The 22,681-nt window shown below is 40.4% G+C and overlaps 1 protein-coding gene across 1 annotated transcript; it reads right to left on the reverse strand.

Annotated features, from left to right (window-relative positions):
* Window positions 1–145: 145 nt before the first annotated feature.
* On the reverse strand, window positions 146–21,820 carry mfsd3 (major facilitator superfamily domain containing 3). The gene is made up of 6 exons (XM_067605619.1): window positions 21,715–21,820; window positions 20,374–21,202; window positions 12,349–12,496; window positions 6,000–6,100; window positions 3,900–4,009; window positions 146–1,897 (listed from the first exon to the last, which is right to left on the reverse strand). Exons 2-6 carry the CDS (start codon window positions 21,071–21,073, stop codon window positions 1,691–1,693), a joined length of 1,266 nt encoding a protein of 421 aa, XP_067461720.1. The 5' UTR covers window positions 21,074–21,202; window positions 21,715–21,820; the 3' UTR covers window positions 146–1,690.
* Between the last annotated feature and the right edge of the window lie 861 nt (window positions 21,821–22,681).

Below are 22,681 nucleotides of genomic sequence, written 5' to 3' on the forward strand. Positions count from 1 at the left end.
GATTTTCAAAGGTGGGATCGTCCTCAAAGACCAGACGGTACCTCTCCCCTGGGGGATAGAAAATGTGGTAAAATGTGGCGACAGGAGAAAAATATCAGAGGTCACACACAGACACACACACACACAAAAACGGCAGACCAGAAAATTCTGTCAGCAGCTTTATTTTTTTGTGCAAATCTCAGGTAACACAGTAGCTGAGAGACAAGAGATGTGCTTTGCAACAAGTGTTCTACATGTCAGTGCATGACAGAGACTGCTGGCTATATGGATGAACCAGTAATGCTGTGGTATGAAATCCCTTTATTTATTATGTGGGTGAAAGCAGGTGACCAGCTGTAATAATAATTTTGCTAAATTTGCTGAGAATACTGCATGTAACTAAACCAATCCAGCCCTCTCTTATCTGTCTCCTGTCAACACAGTTATCAATTCTAAGACTGTTTCCATTAATGCATCCATCTACACGGAGGACTATGTTTTATTCTCATAGAGCTTGATGAGAAAAACATTCTACGCTGCTGTTTCAGTCATATTTAAGCCTGGAGAGCATTATCTTCTGTAGAATACAGTGTCATGGAAAGTTACAGTATATTTTATAGTACATATTTATTGTGCATTTCTTAAAACTTAAAACACAAAAGTGATATTTGCAGAATATTGCCTGTGGCATTGGTCTTTCAAGTTTAATAAAGAACAGGCTTATTTTCAGAGTTTATTGATAAGACTTTTTTTTTTTTAAATTCAAAAATGACAATGAGATGGCACCATGCAGTGTGTAAGGCTGAAGTTTCCTACAGGAAGTAAGCTAACTGTCCGGGTTGAGCTTTATTTAATTCTAACCTATGAGGGAGATTTACTCTTTGAAAACAGGAAGTAATTACAATTAATAAATGGACAGAATAACCTACTTTGGATAACTGCTGTGGCTTCTGTGACATAGTGGAAGTGTTGTTTATGTGAATGAGTGTACAGTATACTCTAGTTGCGGCTACTGTACATTCACCTGCGTATCGTACCATACAATGCTGATACGAGGTAGTAGAGATTCATTCATTTATAACTGTAAACCATACAACTCAAGAGAATGACTAACATATTCATATACAGTACAATATGATAGGACAAGCATCACAGGGTAGCAATATTGCTTTTGGCTAGAGCTCTTATTGCTGGCTTATTAAAACATTTAAATGGCTCAGATGATAAACGTAGCTTTGACTTTATTTCCCAAAGTACTTCTAAACTTTCAGCACAGTGGTGTATAGTATGTCTGTATGCCACTGCCCAACACACTAAATTCATCACATAGATTAAATTATCCCACCCTGTCAAGAAAACTCAGCGAGCTCATCTCTACCTGCATAGTATCTGCAAGTTTCATCGCACTACTTTAAACATTAAGACATTTTCACACATTTCAAATGTTTAACAAATAAAATGTAAGGCCAGTTTTGCCAGTGAAATGACAAAAAAAACACACTCTGTAACATCAGAGCACTTAATCACATGGCTGATTTCTCCTTAAAATATGGCAAAACAGGAAACTGAACTTACTTTAAGACCTTCTAAACTGAAATGAAGTTATGAGGCTCATATTTATTATTCACAGACATTTGAGGTGTCGTTTCAACATTTTTTTCAGCACCTGCAGACGCAAATTATCAAGACCTCAACAACGCCGATCTTGATCTCATTTGGGCTGTTCTTTGAGCTGGTGTTCCCTGAGAGCACCAGTGAAGGTAGCCGTCCACACATGCAGGGCCGTCCCAGCGGAGAGGGTGAGGAAGAGGAGGAAGGCAACTTGGAACCCGAACCAATCCACCAAGCCTCCGGCCAGAGCGCTGAACGTCAGCTTCCCCAGCACCTCCAGAGTTGCCAGGAAACTGTAGTGGGTTGCCTGAAGGGGGGAACAGCAGTGAAGAGGGAGGATGAGGGGGGGGGAAGAGAGGGAGGAATGATGAGAAAAGAGATTAAATTGAGGAGGTGAAGCAGAGAAAAGTGAGAGGAGAATAAGGACAAGGGGGTTTGGGAAAGAAAGAAAGACATTGTGAGTAAAAGGGGAGAGCGGTAGATGGGAACAAGGGGGGTAACATGGGCAGAAAAGGTGACACTTCATCCTATCCCGTAGCACAACTTATCAGCTGATTATTCTTGAACCTTAATACAAAACAATTAACCACAACAAGAGGCCAGACGAGGGAAAAGGTGTGATTAGAAATATTTAGGAACAAATGCAGAATGGAAACGATTAAAGAGAAAATTTAAAATAAGATGCCTGAAAGAGAAAGCGTGAGATCATGGCCTGAGACGATGGATGGAGGCCAACTGAAGAAGAGTATCTGATCCCAGCCTTAAGGCTTTCAGACGGAGTGAGAGAGAGAGAGAGAGAGAGAGAGAGAGAGAGAGAGAGAGAGAGAAACGGACAGAGATTACTGAATCTCTCCAAGCCTCCTCCCTCTGCCCGCGAGCATTCAGCAGGTAACTCCAACGAAACAGGACTCTAGTGACACTTAGACTAATGACCGTACAAATGATTTATTAAGTTGATTCTTCTCTAGAAGATGCCTTTAATCCTTCCATCATATAAATATAGATCAAACTTTTTTTTGTTATTTTAAATCAACACAAGCCTGCACTGACAAATAAGTAATTTTGAAATATTTTCAACCACAAATGATATCCAAAGATTCTTCCACAAGCATTTGTTTTTTCTGTCATTTTAGGAGCCATCAGTGACACTGTACAGGATGTTTTCCACTGGGAAACGAGGGCTGACAATGAAAAGATATGAATTCGATGAGTGATGAGGAATCAGTGGTGAGTTTAGAGTATCTGAGGCAGAAAGCATTGAGAGCCTGTGTGACCACAGCTAAGTGGAGTGCCTTTATTCTGAGCAACTTGTTTAACAGATTCGGTTTCTTTCTCCTGGGGATCGTTAGCAAGCACTCACACGATCAGCTTTCTGTCACTGGATAGCACTACCTTCAGTAACACACACAGGTGAGCTAATGCTCTCCCCTCCTGTGTGGCAGCACACACACTGATTCGACGCACTAAAAAGCCAACAGTGTATGTGTCATGAGAACCTCTCAAATTAACCGTGGTTTTCATCATCACATGTTGTGACCTGTTCTCTCCTGTTATTTATTTTATTAGTAACCAGATCCTGATATCTGTGCCACAGCCTGTGATTTTTTTTCTTTTCTTTACATCTTTTCTTCTCCGCTTTAAGACTGACAGCAATTTAAATGATAATTTGTCACCTTCAGAGATTGACTGAGTGACGTCTGAATGGCTGTGCGAACAGCGATCACCTCCAGGCAATGATGGCCCAGTTACGACGGGGACAAAAGGAGTTATGTCAAAGAGGAGAAAACGAAAGAGGAGAGGAAAAAGTCAGAGTGGAATAGAGAGCATTTAAAGGACTACATAATGACAAAGAAATAGAGTGAGGTGGTAGGAGGGACAATGCCGGTGAGGGGGGAAAAAAACGGAAAGGGGGGAGGGGGGCAGAAAAGAAAAGAAGCGATGAATAGAAACTGGGTCTGCTAAGACTTTTGAGATTTTCCAGGTGGAAACAGCTGATGAGAACTGACAGGTAGAGTGGATGACAGGGGAATAGATGACAGTAGGTGTGGTACCGTATGTTTGACAACCAGAGGAAATGACCTAACATTACAACATAGCACAATTTAACCAAGACAGAGGAGAGGCATGGAGGGAAGGAAAGAGGAAGAAAAGAAAAGAGAGATTGTGTTGTCTGTGTGTTGAACCACAGGAGATGACCTGGCACGAAAGAATGAGACAGTTAACACTATAAAGATGCGAAATTATGACATAACAGCCGCCCGGGTCTCCAGAATAAAGCTGTCGGCAGGTATGAATAACTACTGTTTTACCTGAATGCTTTCCTCGGCCCTCTGAGTGCAATGCATCATGGTAGTGAAGGTGAGTGTGGTGATGAGACCACCCAGAAAGTGTTGAACACTCATGCTAAGGACAGCCATACCTGCGGGACCAAACACACACACACAAGAAAAATCAAGCAAAAACAGTCACACAGAGACAAATGTCTGAGTGCAACGACAGTAAGACACACAAAAAAATAAAGATATTCTTCTGAAAAAGGCAGAAAACTATCAATTTTACACTGTTCCCTGCTCTGCAACACTTCTTTCTATAGTTGGTACTGTTCTATGTAGAAGTCAAAGCAGTTGGAAACAGTAAGCTGCTGAAGTATCTCCTCTCTGCCGCCTCATCCCCAAAACACATGTAGCGTATCCTCTGAGGGGAAGTGGCAGAGCGGTGTTAGTGGGAAACACAGAGGAACCACAGAGCCTATCTGTCTCTGCTCCTGCTAACACTGAATTATTCACTCAAGCCGCCAGAGTTTTTGCCGAATAAGACTCTTCAGTCAGCGACACAAGACTGTCGGAGTCGCACAGATACACCGAGTGATCAGACTGGAGGAGTGGGAAGCGGAGGGTTATCATGCAATATTGAAAATTCTGAAACTGAATGTTTTCCTCTTTTTTTTTTTTTTGGTTCAGTTTTCCTGCAATCTTTGTTCTGGGTTTAAAGTGGAGGGGGGAGAGGCCTCAGCTTTCAGTCGGAGAGGCTTGATAGGGGAACAGATAACTCCATCGGAGACGAATGGTGCGGATCTGAATCCCAAATGCTTTGTGACTGGCTGTGCAACAGAATCAGATGCGTCATTAAGACGTTAACAATTGAATGGCTCTGAAGAGAGAGAGAGAGAGCACCTGTCTGTCAATGTCCTCTAAATAATCCACTTTTTTTGCTGTGTTACTACAGATCATTTGGCTAAAATGCTTACGCTATGGGGTAGTGATTCCCAGCCTGTTTTGTATTGTAACCCCTTCAAATAAAGCAATGTCTACTTGTGACTCAAAGAGTGAATTTTGCGTCTCAGATTCTTTCATTTTTAGAGGCCTGAGGAGCTAAAAATATCCAGCACTTCAAAAGAAAAAGTCAGAAAAACTGACATAATTTTATGTGGAAGAATTATCTTTTTTTTTCTCTCTTTCCTATCCGATCATTAAACATCTTGTGATCCCTTGATGGCCTCCAGTTTGAGATCACTGCAGAAGGTACCTGACAGAGTGCTGACCTGTTTTAGGTGTTTATTGGACCGACAGGCTCCAGGTCACCTGACCAAAAACCTGACAGAGAAAGGTGTCAGTAATTCTACAGAAGGATTTACGCCTTTCACTATGATGCTTAACTTCTATTGTAAAATCCTGCTGTATGGATGTTATGTAACCTTAATATCAGATGACATACCTGCCAGCCAAGCTGACAGAAATCAGCTGACAATTTCTCAATTTCCATTAGAGAGAATGGACAACATACACCTTGTGTTACAAATGTCCAGGGGCTGAACACACTAACAGTAACACTACCATACAGTAGAGCTGCAGTAAATTTAGTGAATATTCAGATTTTGCTGATACTGTCAGATGTTGAACTCGGTGGCAGCTGAATAAACAACTTTGACTGCACACAAGGGTGCCTCTACCTGATTACAAGTTCATTAAGTTCAGTCAATGTGACCGTACTGTGTTCATCCACTTAAACTCACATTGCACATCTGTGACCTTAAGCAGCCTATTTAGATGAACCTGCATGTGTGTTTATTCAAAAAACTAGAGGGTTATATGAGAACTATGTATATGTGATCAGGATCTGGAAAGTTTAAATATGTAAATGTACAAGACTTCAATAAACAAATTGCGGCGCACTCATACATTGTTAATGGTAAAGAATACAGGACTAACAGGGTCAATTCAACTTTTTTATGATCACCTGCTTGCTATGGATGTACAGTATATACAGATCATCATATTTAAAACAGAGCACAAGCATAAAGGGCCGATATTTAAGTATATAAGACATATAATGCAATTGTAAAAACATGTTGCAGTTGAGTTCCAGCTAAATTTGGTGCCTGAAACTCTTTCTGTGACTGTATTTCTCACCTTTCATGAGTGGTGATGGTTCCAGCACAGTGAGTAGAGAGCTCTGGAAGACCATGCTGACAGTTCGCAGCACAAACACACGTCGCATCAGAGCCCCGATGCTGAGGAGAGACCAGCAAACAAGCCAGATATCAGAAAAATGTTCTACACCAACTTTTACATTTGAGTATATAAATGAGCAGCATGACACCCGGTGACTGAGCTATTATCATTAAATTTTGAGACATACTGCATTTCTGTTCATGTCACACACAATTACACACACACACACACACACACACACACACACACACACACACACACGCGCACACACAAAACATACGTGCACGTGCTTAAGTAAACAAGTCCCCAGACACTAATTGATTCCCCGTTAGTGAAAGAAAATCATCCCCCTGTGGGTTTGGTTCATGACGTAATCAATAACCTAAGGAGATCCCCAGCATGAGGAGGATAATTAAACGCTGTTAACATACACACACATACACACGCGCACCCACATTGTTGTGTGACATCAGGGATTAACAATGCCAATCACTCAGAGGATGCCTGCCACTCAAAGGGCTATGTGTGTGTTTGTTTATATTTTTGCATGTAATTATTTATGTGTAAAAAAGGCTGCGAGGAGGAAGGGCCCTGTCTCATAAAAACAGGATATCTAAGTTAGCTGAGGATGTAGTAAAACCATGAGCAGGTCTTTTTGTTTCATTGCGTGATCGAGGTTTGATGAAGTTTCAGGTTCTACTGAAAAGTAGAGTTATCCATTTAATTGAATTATCCTGTCTCAGAAGACAAACCCCCACTCAGCAGTGATCAAAAATTGATACAACATACCCGTTTGTGTGTTAAATGCCAAAGTGAAACTCACTGTATGACTGAATGTTTACTTCTGGATTCACTTTAAACTGATTTTAACACCTGTTAAAAGATCATTCCAGTTTATTGCATGTTGTTGTCAACAATCATCCTTTAAGAGTCTTATAAATATTTCTTTATATATCTTTGCTAACTGATATACACTTTGTGTTTTCCTCTAATTGATATGTGTGTGTTTAGTAGATTCTGTCCTGTGGCCCTTAATTATTATGTAGTCCCCTTTTGCAGTTGAACCAAGGATATTACAATTATATAGTCAGTGTCTTAAACCCTGAGGTCACCAGGATTCCCAATCTGAATGTGTTTCTTAAACCTGCATTAACTGATTTTTTTGGTCTCTTGGGAGCAGTGGTTGGTATCAACTCCTGAGGAAATATTCGGCTCTTTAGCTGCTACATGCTTCACAATGTTCACTTGCTAGGTGCTAACTGTGTCTGATTGCCGTTTGATGCTAAGAAGGTAGTGTACAGTAGGTTTTTAGATTTTTCTCGCTGATAACAGCTGCCTACTGTGGCCAAAAACGACACTATAAGAGTGATGAGAGTGAACCAAAACAGTAAAGTTGCAGCCGAACAGATAAAACAAGGAGCTGAAATTCATCGTAAAGCTCCGTAAAACCCATTGTAGTCCACACATAAGAAAAAGAAAAGAAAATCAGGAACAAGTGAGACACCACGATCCACACTTATGTCTATTTACAAGAATATTTACAGAAACTGTATATCTAATGAATGAAAACATCGGCCTTGCAGCTTTCATAAGTCATTCAAAGTTGTGCAATCATATGAAATTCTTGTATCTTGAGTGCACCATAAATAGGTCTATTTTACCCCAACGCTCCTCAGAGCATGGCATGCCACAGCATCTCATCACTCAATCCTTTGGGGGATAAAGTTTGCAAATTAAATATCCAGTATAATATCTCTACTTTTAAGAATTTCATCAATGTTACCACTTCTCTCTGGCAGAGTCACCTTTTCAATGCCCTGGAACCTAAATGATGAGATATCATATTTGAAGTCAGTGAAATGTACTGCTATTGGGTAATCGCTATCATTTCTCCTTATGGAGCTCTTGTGTTCACTTCTTCTCTGTTTTAATGAAAGTGATGTTTTACCAACACAGGGTAACCCACAAGGACATTTAGTCATATAAATTACATGAGAATGTGATGAATGAGATGACATCATTGATAAAATACTTTTCCCCAGTATGGGGATGAGTAAAGTAGTTTTATTTGACCGTATTATTACATGAGCACATCCTTTGCATTTGTAACACCCATTTGAAAGATGTTTTAACAAGGCCTGTTACGACTCTTTTTCACTGATTTTCCATCATCCAGCATGTACAAGGCTATCTCTGTGATTATGTCCTCTACTATAGACTATTAAGGCTGAGAAGAAGTCTGGTACACTACGTACTACTCTATACAGAAAAGATACAGATCGAAACAGCTTTCTGCTTGCCAATAGCTTTCACCCCACATCCCTAAAACTCAGACTCAGGCGAATGAGTCACACCACAGAGGATTTCATTGATAAATCGGTAGTTATGAAACAAAGGTGTTGAGAATGGGGTTATTATTGTGATTGTGTGTTGGAAGCCTATCATGACCTTGTAGAAATAAAGAAATGAATTATTACAAAAGAATCCCCCGCAGAAAAAGAAATACTCCATCATGTTTAGTACAACCTATACCTCAGACTGGGCTCTATTATTAAAAAAAACATTGGCACATACTGTATTATCATCAACACAGCAGCGTCCATGGATTTGAAAGAACCACCATTAATAGTCTATTAACGAGGGCATAATCTCAGAGATAGCCTTGTACATGCTAATAGAAAACCATTGAAAAAGAGTTCGCTGTTATTATGAAAAGTATTGATTAGAGCCGCTTTAAATATTTACTTTCTAGTTGTCTTAACTCCAGCAACTACAGATGAAAAAGTATTCACCTCCAACAGAAACATCTAGCTAAAATAAACTCACCAGTGTGTGCTTAAGAGTTTACAGAAATGTTAAGTATTACAGAAAAATGTCCAGGAACACATGTACACAATGTACTGTACACTATTTTTGACTCATAAGAAAATCTTAAAGGATTAAACCCTAATTTCTGCAAAGCCTACATATCCCATAAATATTGACATTAATCCACTGAATTCTTTTTATTTCACTTTATTATTTTTGTACAAGGCATCCGTCTCTTTCTACTTCCCCTGTATCTTTATTCCGTATCTTCTCCTCTCTCCATCTCTCCCTTCGCCACCCAGCCTTTCCTTACCTTTACACTGGAAAACCAATCCTGCATCATTCACATGCTAAAGACGTTCGTCTCTCTGCTGCTCCTTTACCTCCCTTCTCAATGACAGCCTTTCATATCACACACTCTCAAGAGATGCTGAGGGAGGTGTGTGTGTGTGTGTGTGTGTGTGTGTGTACGTGTGTGTGTGTGTGTGTGCATGTGTGTGAGAAAGAGAACCTGCCTGGCTGCCACCTCACACGGGCCGGGCCCAGATAAGAATAACCATGTTCTCAGGTTGCCAGTTGCAGTTGTAAAGGGGGTTACTCACTGACCACTCAGCCGTTTCTGATGGTGGGGAGGATAAACCTTCCAACTGAGCTTTTAGAGGTGGGACCACAGCCGACTGGACAGCCCTTTCTCTGAGAGTGTGTGTGTGTGTGTGTGTGTGCGCGTTATAGGCAGAAATAAGGGGAAAAAAAGTGCTCATCTAAAACTGGAGCGCATATACAAAATATACATTTTTACACATAATTTAATCCACAACTGAGTCATAAAATTTGACATGCAACTTTGTGAGAACATTTTTTTACACTGCACCCATCAGCACTTTATTTTGTGTCTCTTTCCTAACTATACAATCAACTTGGGCTTCTTTGTTTTTTAGAGCAAATTTAAATTTAATTTCTGATCCTGTGGATTGGTTCAAATTTCCACCAAATGCCAAATGTTGGAGAAATTACGCACCTCACTAGCCTGATGATTCAGTTTCAATATTATATTAAGCAGTCCAAGGGAGGTGCTTCAGTTACTGTACAGGTTAAATAAGCTGACAGATCATTTGTTCAACTAAAGATTATTTTCCTCAATTAACTGACTAGCTGTGGATAGAGGATATGATGAGTCACGTATGATTGTTATGAAGTGTTAAGTATGACTGTGAAGTGTCATATGTAACATGAATATGTTTAATTTGTGTGTCAACCTCTTAAACTGAACTGCCTAAGGACACAAAATGAATTTCAATGTAAACTGACTATAAAGTGGTATCGTATCGCAAGTTTACTATCACAGAAAACTATAGAAATGAGAAATTACTCACATTTGAGAAGCTGGAACCAGAGAGTTATAAGACAGTGTTTTGTCTTTGTCAGTGTTTGAACATTTAACTGCCGTTACAAGTAAGTTACTGAGTCCTTTACAAGTGAGATGGAGCGAAAGAGCAGTCTTGAAAGCGCTTTCCACTCAACAGAAATGTCGTCTTTGGAGGCTAACTCTGTGTTTGCTAGAGTCACTTTACAAGAAGAGAAAAACATGGCCAGCGGAAAACACAACACAAAGACAAAAAGACCGACATAAGACAGAGCACAGGGCAACTGATACATATGTAGGAATTTAAAGTTGCCAATACAGCAAAACTCATATAGATGTGGCTTTACAGAGCCTCCCTGACATTTCGAGCATGTATAGTTGGATGTTTTGTTAAGTTTAAGTAACATACTATCCTCCATAAAGGCATTGTAGTTATTTATAGTTCCCGTTACATCACACTGGCCATAGGCAGGGCTGTGCTATAATGTGACACTAGTATGAAGAGACGTACAACCTTATGCAACGGTGGTTAGGCACAAATGGCACAAAGTCAATATGTTGAAGGGGAAAACATGCACAGTAAAGGTTAAATATAATCACATTGTTATGATAGAAATTGTGAGTCCAAAAATGTATTCATACTAAAACACCTTCCTATATTAATTTTTCTAAATGTAATGTCATCAATTTATTACTGTGTGAAATTATCAGATTAAAGGACACAAAAAACAATTCATATAAAATGACATTACATTTCAATGGATTTTACAACATATTTTTGCCAAAATGTCACATCTAATGATCCTAATGTGTCTAATCTAATATACTACTATCACCGCCAGTGGAATATACTGTATTAATCAGAAAATCTCACATACTTGTATCTGTGAATCTGAGAATTCAATTCAACTAGTGTTGTACATTATCTCTGCGATCAAACCCTGAGGGGTGTGTGTGCATGCGTGTGTGTGATGGATTTGCTGCTCATGCTGTTCTCACACCACACACCAGACACAGGGGGTCCCTGTGCTCTCAAACAAGGCTATGTTTACTTATATTACTGTACACACACAGCCAGACAGACACTCAAACACACACACACACACACACATAAGTGCCTATAAAGGGTAATAAAGAAATACGAGCAGAGAGTGATGAGGAAGAATTAAAAGGTAGGAAAGTGAAAGGCAAAGTACACCGAAAGCTTGGAGGAAGAAGAAGAGGAGCATGATGATGGTAACCTCTGATGGGATGAGAACACAGCATGTGAGGCAGTAAGATGCATGTTCATGTGGTGCGGTGGACTGTTACCTTATCAGTCTTCTCACACTTCTTTTCTATTGCTGGAAACTCAGGACCGGTTTTACAGAAGAACCATAGTCTGCTTTTTCTGTCCTATAACAGCTTGTTTCCACTCCTTGACTGGTAGGATTTTCTAATATTGGATATATATATTTATGTGTTGTGTTATGTCAGTTTGTGCGGCATTGAAATTTAACTCTGCTGCTGGCCAACATTTTTATACTGCTTCAGACTGGTTCATTTTTAATAAAAATCACTTGTGACCATGGGGACATTCGCATGTCAGTGTTAGAGCTGAAACGATTAATTGATTAATCAATCAACAAAATGAATGACCATTTGATAATCCACTAATCATTTAAGTGCCAGGAATTGACTAGTTCCAACTACTTAAATGTGAATATTTCTGGTATTTGTAGTCTTCTGTAATGGTAAACTGACGACCTTTTGGGGTTTGGATGGTTGGTGGGACAAAGCAAGACATTTGAAGACGTCATGTGGGAAATTGTGATGGTCAATATTTGATATTTTTTGACATTTTATAGACCAATATAGATCAATTAATTGAAACAATCCTTGGCATATTAATTAATAATGAAAATAGTGGTTAGTTGCAGCCCTAGTGGACAACTTCATGACAGAGTGTCGATTTGGTGAAAAGCAAAAAAAGTGTGTATTCACAGTATGTAGCCTTTTACATAGACCCTGCAAAACGATACCTCAGTACAGCCTGGACAGTCACACTCACACAACCATTGTGAAGCCAGTGACAACCATTGTGAAGCCAGTGACAACCAAAATGACGATGAGAACGATGCTGCTGATGAAGGCTACCTGAACTGAGCGAGCAGCAGGCCTCCCAGGGACGAACCGCAGATGGAGAAACCCATGGCGATAACGCCGTTCCAGAAGCCGAGCTCTCTGGCGGTCATGTGGTGATCCAACAGGAAAAGAGGAAACATGGTCACTGCACCCTGCTCACCTGCGTACAGGGTGAAGGGAGAGAGAGAGGTGGATAAAGAGGGAAGAGCAGAACAAAAAGAAAGACAACAGATAGAGGGAGAATGAGAGGAGAAAAAGGAAGAAGGAAGTTAATTAGTCAGATCTACTAAAGGCAGAATTAGGTGCTGTAGAGTAAAACATAAAATCAACACATCATCTATTACCATATGTACTGTATATCTCTGACTAAGCATTACCATTTTTTACATACAGTAAATATGTGCGACGCCTCCTGAACACACACGTCTATTACAATCACAGTCACGTGCGATGAGCATGTTGTTCCAAACTGTTTGGCCTGCAAGACTGAACAACATGGTTTTCCTGAGATGACGACTGCAGAATCAAATACAGCACACCGACACGCTGCGCACCTAGGCCTATTCCTGGAAAGTGTCAATAATAGATGCCTGACAAGAAAAAGAATACCTTCAGTCACTTTATCAAACGGAGGCCTAGCGCTTTTTCCTAAAGCACAAAAAGGAAAACACAACAAAAACACAAAAACTTTCACAGATGAAACAAACCTCACAAAGACCTTTCAGTCAAAATAAAAAGTTTCTGTCAGACAGTAAGACTTTCGCTGTGTGGCGTTGAGTGTGGGGGTAATGTTCTGCTGAACATTACAGTAAAATATTCAGTGGCGCCGACTATACGCCATTATTATATTAATGGAGACTGACTTCAGAAAGACAGTGGGACCAAGGAGCTGCATGAGTGACAGCTTGGCTCCCAGACTGCTGTCAAAGACGACGCAACACAACCAACGACTCACTCACTCAGTCAGCCAGGAGACAAACAAAAATAGAGAAAGAGGAAAAAAGAAAGATGAAACAGACTGGAATAAAAAAAAAATAATAAGAGAAAGCTGAGAGGCTCCCAGTGATAGGGAGTGCAGCAGCAGAACGAGAGTGTCACCGCTGTAACAGTGGTGTGACAACCCAGCGAAAACGTGGAGCGGGAAACGTGGATTCTCTGTTGTCTTTCTCTCACTTCTGTCACTCATGTCTCACTGCTGGCAGTTTACACATGGTTAATACAGACGGCAGTGACTGCATTCAAGGTGGCCATAAAAATTGAATTAGCCAACCAGAGACTTTTCCGAACCGTACCTGCCTGTCTGACAGACTAATTTGTCTTGAAAAAGTAATGTGATTAGCGACCGGGAAATGAGGAGACAAAGAACTTCCACTGTTATAAGTCTTGAGGCCTTTTTTTCACCACAGTAGACACACTGAACAATATGTAGTCTGCAACAGGGCTGGACAATAACAAATGATTGATGTTATGAATCCTTTACCAATCCAGATTTACTCATATCATGAGTTTATAATAAATACTCTGAATCCCATTTAATTAAATCAGCTCACAGTCCAGTTTTAAACCTCTTAGTGGTAATACAGGAAAAACAAAATTGTGCACTAATGTATTGCTAATATGTTTATTGCTAGCTTTAGCATGATCAAACTTATTGACAATATCTGAAAGATGAAAAGATTAGTTTATTAGTTGTTCAACAGAAAACAAATCAGCAACAATTCTGATAACAGATTAACTGTTTCCGTCATTGTTTAAAGGGAAAAAAAAACTAATGTGAGGATTCAATGCTTTTCTTTGTTATATATAAAAGTAAACTGAATATTATTGGGTTTGAACTGTTGGTCAAATAAAACATCACTTTTTTCTAAAATTTTATGGTGATTAATCAAGATAGTATCAAACAGCAGATTTATTAATAGTGAAAATAATTAGTTGCTGAACTAAAACATATAGATTTTAGGTAGTATTGTTAACCCCCCACACTGAAACAAATACAGATGATGATGATACTCTTATAGTTTGATTGATGCACTGTTCGACATTACTTCACATCTGAGAAAAAGAACACTTCTATGTGCAGATCTGGTGGTTGTGTGTGCTTAAAACTAAGCCATCACAGTGAATAGGAAAATGTTTGTATTGATCTTCAGTATCTGGTTAAATGTTGCACAAATACTCAATAAAACAGGATTCATTCGGTGAATACAACATGCAATATGTTTACAAAAAAAGACAACACAGTCGGCAAATTTTAAAGCAAAACCCTTGAGGTGGTCAGACATGATAACAGATTTACAAGTAGATCTTTATACCACATTACATTAGCATCACTCCACACTCTCAGTGGGAGCTACACTGATACACTTACACCCTCTCTGTGCATTATTCACATTTTAATCTCTGTCATCCTCCGTGCTGAACTGTTGTGAGTTGCATCAACTGTGCAGTAACCATATTAGTCGTAATAAAGTAAACATTGGCAGCAGCGGTACCCATGATGCCTGAGTTGTTTACCCATGGTTCTGTGCTCCCGTGCCTGTCTGCCTGTTGTTTAGCTCAAAGCTCAAAGCTTTCACAGTCCTGCCTTCAACTAATTATTTCTTTAAAGAGGGGGGCTGGGGGGAGGGCGTGCAGACAAACACAACTAGGCTGATTATTCCTTTCTATAAATATTCTCAAAGCAACAATTGTCCATTTCAGCAGGGATTTCATTAGACATCCGCAAAGATTAAACAAGCAGAGCGGAGGGAGAGCAGAAAGGGTGGAACAAGAGTGAGGAGGGGGGGGTAGGATGAGAGAAAGGAAACGGATTGGGGAGAAAAGGGGAAAAATTGAAAAAAAAAAATGAACAAAAAAGGAAGGAAAAATGAAAGAAATAAAGAAACAGGCAGTAGGTGAAAAGGAACAAGAAAGGTAGATACAATAACTGAGATACAGTGCAGGAAATGACAACCATGATGCATTTATTTAAAAAAAAAAAAAGTGAACTGTTGAACATGACTGGAGAGAAAAGCAGAGCAGCCAGGGATGGAGACAGATAAAGACAGAGGGAGAGGAGGGGGGCAGATGAACAGAGACATTGTTAGGAGGTTAGTGAAGAGGAAACAGAGGAGGGATGGCAGGCTCAAAGAAAACTCTGTGTTTGTGTTTACATTAGAGACAGACAGCGCAAAAAAAGAGAAGGAGAGAGACAAAACAATTTCATATTGAGAGGGAAAGTGACAGAAAGAATCCCAGTATTTATCCTGGTTATTAAAGGTGCTTCGTGACATCAACCATTTGTTAACGCTACAAGGAGAAGCACCGACAAGTATCTGCCATCTTGACCACTCTTGCTGGTTTTAGGAAGTTACCACAACTAGTTTACCATTTATACACCCGCTTTTAAAAATGATACACTTTTATCTCAGACAATTAGATGAGAGAGACGGTGTATAGGTGTGTATAAGTGTGGTAGAAGGGTCTGGCGGCAGTATAGCGAGGGATCTGGACAGGGTAGGAGTGAGATGAGGGGTGAGAATGAGGGTGAGAGGTCGACGAGGACAGTGGGGTCAAATCCTGACGTCCATGCTGCAGCTCAGACAAAGGAGCTGGCAGAACAGCAGAGATCACCGAGGACACCCAGTCACCCTGCAGAACGACATAATCACTCCCTGCCGAGAGCACGGTAAACAGAGACAGGTTCATACATACTACACACACACACACACATATATATATAGAAATGACACACAGATGTACGCACACCTTTCAGCTCCTCAGGCTCCCTGAAGACAAAACAGTAAACAGAACCCTGTGTATACACATTTTCACAATATCCTATGCATATTGGTCTATTCACACACACACACACACACACACACACACACACACACAAAGAGCCCCTGCAGATCAATGCAGATGTCAAGGAGTTCTCTGTGGCCTTCAGGGCTCATGAACATGAGAAATACACTCTATGTGGTAAATGGACTGCATTTATATAGCGCTTTTCAACTCTACCGACCACTCAAAGCGCTTTACAACACATGCCAACATTCACCCATTCACACACTACACATTCATACACTGATGGCAGAGGCTGCCAACCTGCTCATCAGGAGCGATATAGCGCTTTTTTATCCAAAGCGCTTTACTGATATCTGGATAGAAGCAAGACAACCGCTCTCTTTTCTACCCGACACAAACCCGCCAGGTTACTGGGTTGATTTTGTTTGTTGTCTGTATTCATTTTCTGAGAGATGATGCAATATTAATATCCATTCAGGGTCTTACAGCAAATACACTGTTGCCATCATTTTCAATGATGTTTCAATGATCACTGTAAGAACTTCACTGTCCAACATAAATTCAAATCCATCCCGGGGGGGTGGCCTGGTAGCCTACTGGTTAAGATGCAGGCCTCATATCCACAACAGTCCACTTTCCACTATCAAGTAAAGGCAAAAGTCACTCTGGGTTACAGACATTTTTTCCTATAATGCTTACATATACAATATTTGTAGGTTTAAAGAAAAAACAAGACTGCAGTGTTGAACAAAAGGGTCATTTTGATAACAAAATTCAAGGATTTGGACCTGCTGTCACTCTCATATCGATAAGGAGGGTGTTATAACACAAAAACTAACACTAAAAAACATCTACGTACTAAGTTGGTGATGTTATTAAAGGCTTATTTACATCAGTAATTAAATAAACACCAAGAAAACAGGCCAATATTTTCAACTATGATCAGTTTTTAAAAGCACAAAATGTTGGTTTTTAAACACAAACACAAACTAGTGTATTTGGATTTAGTGCAAATGTTGTGTGGTCCGAAGAGTAAAGACTGGGCCTTTAAACATCTAGAAAGATCTTGTACCTATGTGTCTCTGCATGGATAAATGTGTTTATTTCTATGGCCATTTTGCTCTCTCAGGGCACCATGTGGTGGTTGTTCATTAATTCATCCCCTCCATCAGCCTCCCTCCCTGCAAGTCCTCTTTTTTCCCCTCTGGAAAATAGCCCCCCTTCCTCCCTCCTCCCCAAGTTTCTCTCTTCTCTCATTCGCTCTCCTCCATCACCCTCCTCCACCTCCCCCACCCACCATCATCCACTACTGCATGTCACTGAAACAGGTCTGCAGACTGGACTACAGGTTTTGTGTCAGTACTGGGATACTGAGAGTTAAAACTTCACTTAAAAGTCATTCCCACCCATCAAACAGACCTCCGTGTGTGCATCGAGAATTACCTAAAACTCACTGCTAAAAGCTCCAAAAAAGATGACCAATAGAGGGCGGTGGCGCATCATTAAACTTAATGTGATTTGCCATTAAATGGTGCAAGAAGAAGTAAAATGCTAATATTTTGTCAACCCCATTTAGATCAATGAGGTGTCCTGAATAAACTACCAGTGTATTTTACCATTAACCCTTGTGGATGTCTTTAGGGGGGAAAGGTTAAAGAGGAGCGTTAGGACAAAGCTTTTCCATCCATCCATCACTCCGTCCACCTGGTCAATTCCCAGGGAAAGACACCATCAGGGTCCACCTCTTCTCACTATCTATCATTCATATCTCCGGTCAGACATAAAGGGCTGCTAGCCCCCTACCTTTAAAAAAAAAAAAACCTTCCCAGATGTGTACGCAACACTGCAGCAGCATTTACACTTGGGCTGTGTCGTTAATTGTAAATAATAATCTGAGAATAATTGAGATTTGGCAACACAAAGCATTTTAATTCAAAAGCAGTTGAGGTGTTGATCTGAAATAGTGCGGTTAAATAATTATGTTCCTCATACTGTCAAATTATGATAATTAACACTTGAGTGTGCAATATCTAAAAAGATAATAGGACTGCCATTTTAGCTATAATTGTTCAGTCTTTAAGCTTCTTCACCTGTGAGCACACAAGTCAAAAGGTTTGTTTTGCTCTGTATGACATTAAAATGTTTTTATTCAACAACAGGCTTACTGTAACTCTGAGCGTCTGTTGTTTGCCTCTTCCCTGGCCTTTCTTGCTTACATTTTCTCTCACTACTAACCTCCCTCCCCTCCTCCCTCCCTCTCTCCGTCCATCGCTGCAAGTCTACCCAGACAGTTCTCCCATCATGCCTGTGGCCTCAGATAGCACAGAGGTCACAGTTCAGACAGGAGGCCCCCGATGATTGGCCACTGTGTTGGACACAGTGCAAACTCAGAGTTCATTAGGGATAGATGAGGGAGAGGGGTCTGTGCTTGTATGTGTGTGTGAAGCGAGTGGGGGGGAGGTGAGGGTGGGGAGGGGGGGGGGTCCAGACAGGCAGATCACCGGTCTCACACAAACATACCCGCACACCCCCTGAACAAAAACAATACTGTCTCACATAGACAATTATGTCGGCACATCCAGGTCTCGTCTAAAATATTACACAATCTTTTTTTTTTTTGCCTCTAAAGGTGGGAAATATTTTGACAACTACGACAGGAAATACAAATGAGTGACATAGCTGTTATTGAATCTACAGAGCTCAATCACGACACTGAAAACACGAAGAGTAATTATCATGAGCATTGGCCGATTGAGTGTGTTTGTGTGTGTGTGTGTGTGTTCTCGTGCTGGTGTGACAGAGAGAGTGTTGTGGGGGGTGTGTGTGTGTGTGTATGTGTGGGGGGGGTCGCTCCCTAGACAGATTAGGGGCTCCAGCCAGCCTTCATATTTTGTCTAGTAGTGTTGTCTGCTGGGGCTCATCTGATTACTGAACTACCCTTAACACACATACACACACACACACACATACACACACACACACACACACACACTTAAAAACAAAGGCATATACATTCATGCACATACCCAAGATCCAAGTAAATGCTATGCAAATGTGAAAAGACAATTATATTTCCACCACCCACACACACACACATATATATATATATAATGATGCGCCGTCTTCCATTTCAGTTTTCTGAACGCCACAGACACAAAGACACTCTAATCCTTACATAATCCCCTTCTGCTACCAAACACCAAACTCAGGTCATATCAACACTCTCTCCCACACACACACGCACACACACACACAAGCTTGACTGATTCAAAACTACTTTAAAATGTTTGTTTCTCTTAGGGAACTATCTCATTCACATACAAAACTGTCTGCATGAACTTAACATATATTCAAACTAACTAAGTATTATTGTTCAAGTGCTTTATAAGTGTGACATTAAAAACAACAGCTTTATCTCGCTTCATGATGTGTTTTCCAAGGTACATGCAGGAGGACCTGGTAAGACTCCAATAAATTGCCTTGTAAAAATTACTTCCTAAACTTCTTCTATACGCTCGTTCCTGAGATCAGTCTTCATGGAAACACCAACAGAGACATCTAGTGGTGAGCTCTGGACCCTACATGCAGGCAGCAACAAAACTAAAGAAAAGTTCACGATGGGACAAAAGAGACCCTATCAGGAAATTGACATTTCACTGTTTTTGGGAAGGTTTTTTTTATTTAGGGAACAGAATAAAGACTGTTAAGCTGATAAACCAGCATCCTGTCTGTAAGTTGACTGGCTTGGAGTGTTCCTAATTTACTCTTTTCTGTGCTTTTTCTTTCACCACTCTTTCATTCTTTACTTTTGTCCAAAATGGTTATTTTTTACCTCAGACTGTGCACATAATGTTCACGTTCACCAGGAAAGGCTCAAATTGCAGCTTGATCATCATACCAGGTGATAATGGCTTGTCAACGATCTGTTTGTAATGATGTATATGTTGACTCGTAAGTAAAAAGAAATTGCAGTACATGATGCCAAAGATATGTTTGAGGTTATTTAGAAAGTGTCTCTATTAAATAGTTTGTCCAGAAAGTCCAGAAAGTTATTTTTCAACTGGAAAATGTCATGCTCATTACAAACAGTATCTTGATTTTAATTTTTTAATGACCAAAATCAAGAATGATTGTATGTGTTATTTGATTTTGTGTAAGTAAAATATTTTATTTCATCCAATTAACAATATTGTGGTCTATGAGTCTATTTATGTCCATGTGAGTAAGTGCTTGTGTATTAATCAGACTCACCCAGTTTGTATGTGAGCACATACAGGACTGTCCAAGGGGTGCCGGGCACTGCCAGCAGTTTTCTCCACACCCTCCATGGCCTCATTGCATCAGCTCCCTGCCCTCCCCTTCTGCTGCCATCTGCCTGCTGGCCCCTCACAGTCTCATCGTCCAGCACAGGGGCCCCCCACACAAACAGAGCTACGCCTGCATACACAAACGTCAGCAGCATGAACATCCAGCTCCATCCAGCCACGTCGATCACAGCCAACAGCCCGCCTCCAGCGAACACCGACCCAGCTTTATAGCCTACAACTTGGGCTGTGTTGCCCAGCCCCAGCTCTCCACGACCTTTCAACAACCCCACAGCTGCCCCGTCTACAGCAATATCCTGGACAGAGGCTAGGGTGTTCATGGCCAACAGAGTTCCTGCTACTCCCCAGATGTGCGCCTCTGGGGCCAGTGCAGCACTGGAGAGACATGTCAGTGCCAGCCCAGACACCGTCCCCACCAGCCAGCGACGCTTAGTGCCGATCCGGTCCACCAAAGGAGCCCAGAGCACCTTGAGGACCCAGGGGAAGTAGAGGATCTTGGTGAAGCCGATGCGGGTGAGGGAATGACCAGCTCCACGCAGGTAGACAGGAAGCAGGGAGGACTGGAGACCGTAGGGGATGCCCTGGACAAAGTACAGCAGTCCCAAGAAGACTAGTTTGTCATTCATGATCTACCTCCAGACGTGGCCCTCTGATTGAGCAGAGACTGCAGCGGTCCATTCGTCAGGTCATTGTCTGTATTCTGGTTATAAGGGAGCAATTTAAATGGACTGGCTGACCCAGATGAATTGAATGGCCTGAAATGAAAAGACAAGAGAGTGAAGTTCAGGGTTATTGATGTTGAACTTGTGATCTTGTTGTGAGAGTTCAGAGGTGGGTAAATACTTTCACAGACTCTGCAGGCAGCCTTAAAAAACGAGACTGCTGCTGCTTTAATTACTGTTTCAATTAACAGTTACTACACAGCTCAGTCATCAGTGACATGGCTAACGTTAGCTTCTCAAAGTCAAACGATAGCTATATGAACGGGAACATGTACAGTTTTATGATGACCACCTGTGTTTTCATTATTTTAGTTTTATCATAACACAAGCGTCACTTTACAACATTGAAATTTTACCGACAGTTGTCAAACTGACTGACTACAGTGTAGCTACCATTAGCTAGCTAACAGCCTACTGTCACGCTAAACCCAACAAACGGATAGCTTTAAAAGAAATAATTATACAGCATGTCAGTATTATGTGAGATGTTGCTGCCGTCAGTAAAATAGTTCCTTATCTGTTATGAGATACATCTTGACACATACTGAGAGAAGACAGTTGGTTAGCTTAGCGTTAGCTGACCGCAGAAGGTGCTCCGCTTGTTTAGAGTTGTGGTCTGTGTGAGCTATGAGGTTGCCAGGTTCAGTAACTGCAATCCCCCTTCTGCGGATGGCAAATAGATCGTGTCTGACGTTTGTAATGTAAAAGACCTAGTAGTGCCAACTGGTACTTATTTTACTTTACTTTTCTTCATATGTTATCTACGGAGCTCCTAAAGTCTCGAAAGAGCATCATTTTTACCTTGTGAAGAAAGAAAGAAAGAAAAAGAAAGAAAGAAAGAAAGAAAGAAAGAAAGAAAGAAAGAAAGAAAGAAAGAAAGATTCATTCATTAGCAATTTATTAACATTTATAACTGCAGACTTTAATTATTTTACATTAATCACCTAATAAGTGTAACTGCAGACCTGATGACTTCTAACATGTGAAACACTAACCCTTTATTAATGATTTATAATGATTTATAACTGCAGACCCGATGTCTCATCAGAAAGTGTTAAACATTTAATCCTATATTAATGATTCATAATCATTAAAGTTTTGGGGTGGTCAGTCTGGCTTGGCTCTAAACACACTGATTGTCTAGTTGGTTTGTTCAATGACATACACAAAGCCTATCCAGTGTGAATGCAGTCTCGGTATTTGCAGGTATTTGCAGGTTTAAAAAACCTTTTGAAAAAATGCTTTATAATTGTTGTTGTGGTAATACTAAACTGGTGCTGTTACAGATATTTGACTTTATCCTACCGAGACATTCAATGTGCTATCTTGCCTTTTTGTCTTCTAGCTTCACCCAACAAAGATTTAGTAGTAAGTTAAGGCTGTAAATAGTAAATAATTGCTTGGTAGTCACATTCACTGATTAGTCATCATTCCTGCAGTTATGAATGGTTATGAATCATTAATAAAGGGTTAAATGGTTCAGACACATGAATTTATTCTAAATTATCTTGT

This window comes from Thunnus thynnus, chromosome 2, assembly GCF_963924715.1.
Source record: "Thunnus thynnus chromosome 2, fThuThy2.1, whole genome shotgun sequence".
Lineage (NCBI taxonomy): Eukaryota > Metazoa > Chordata > Actinopteri > Scombriformes > Scombridae > Thunnus > Thunnus thynnus.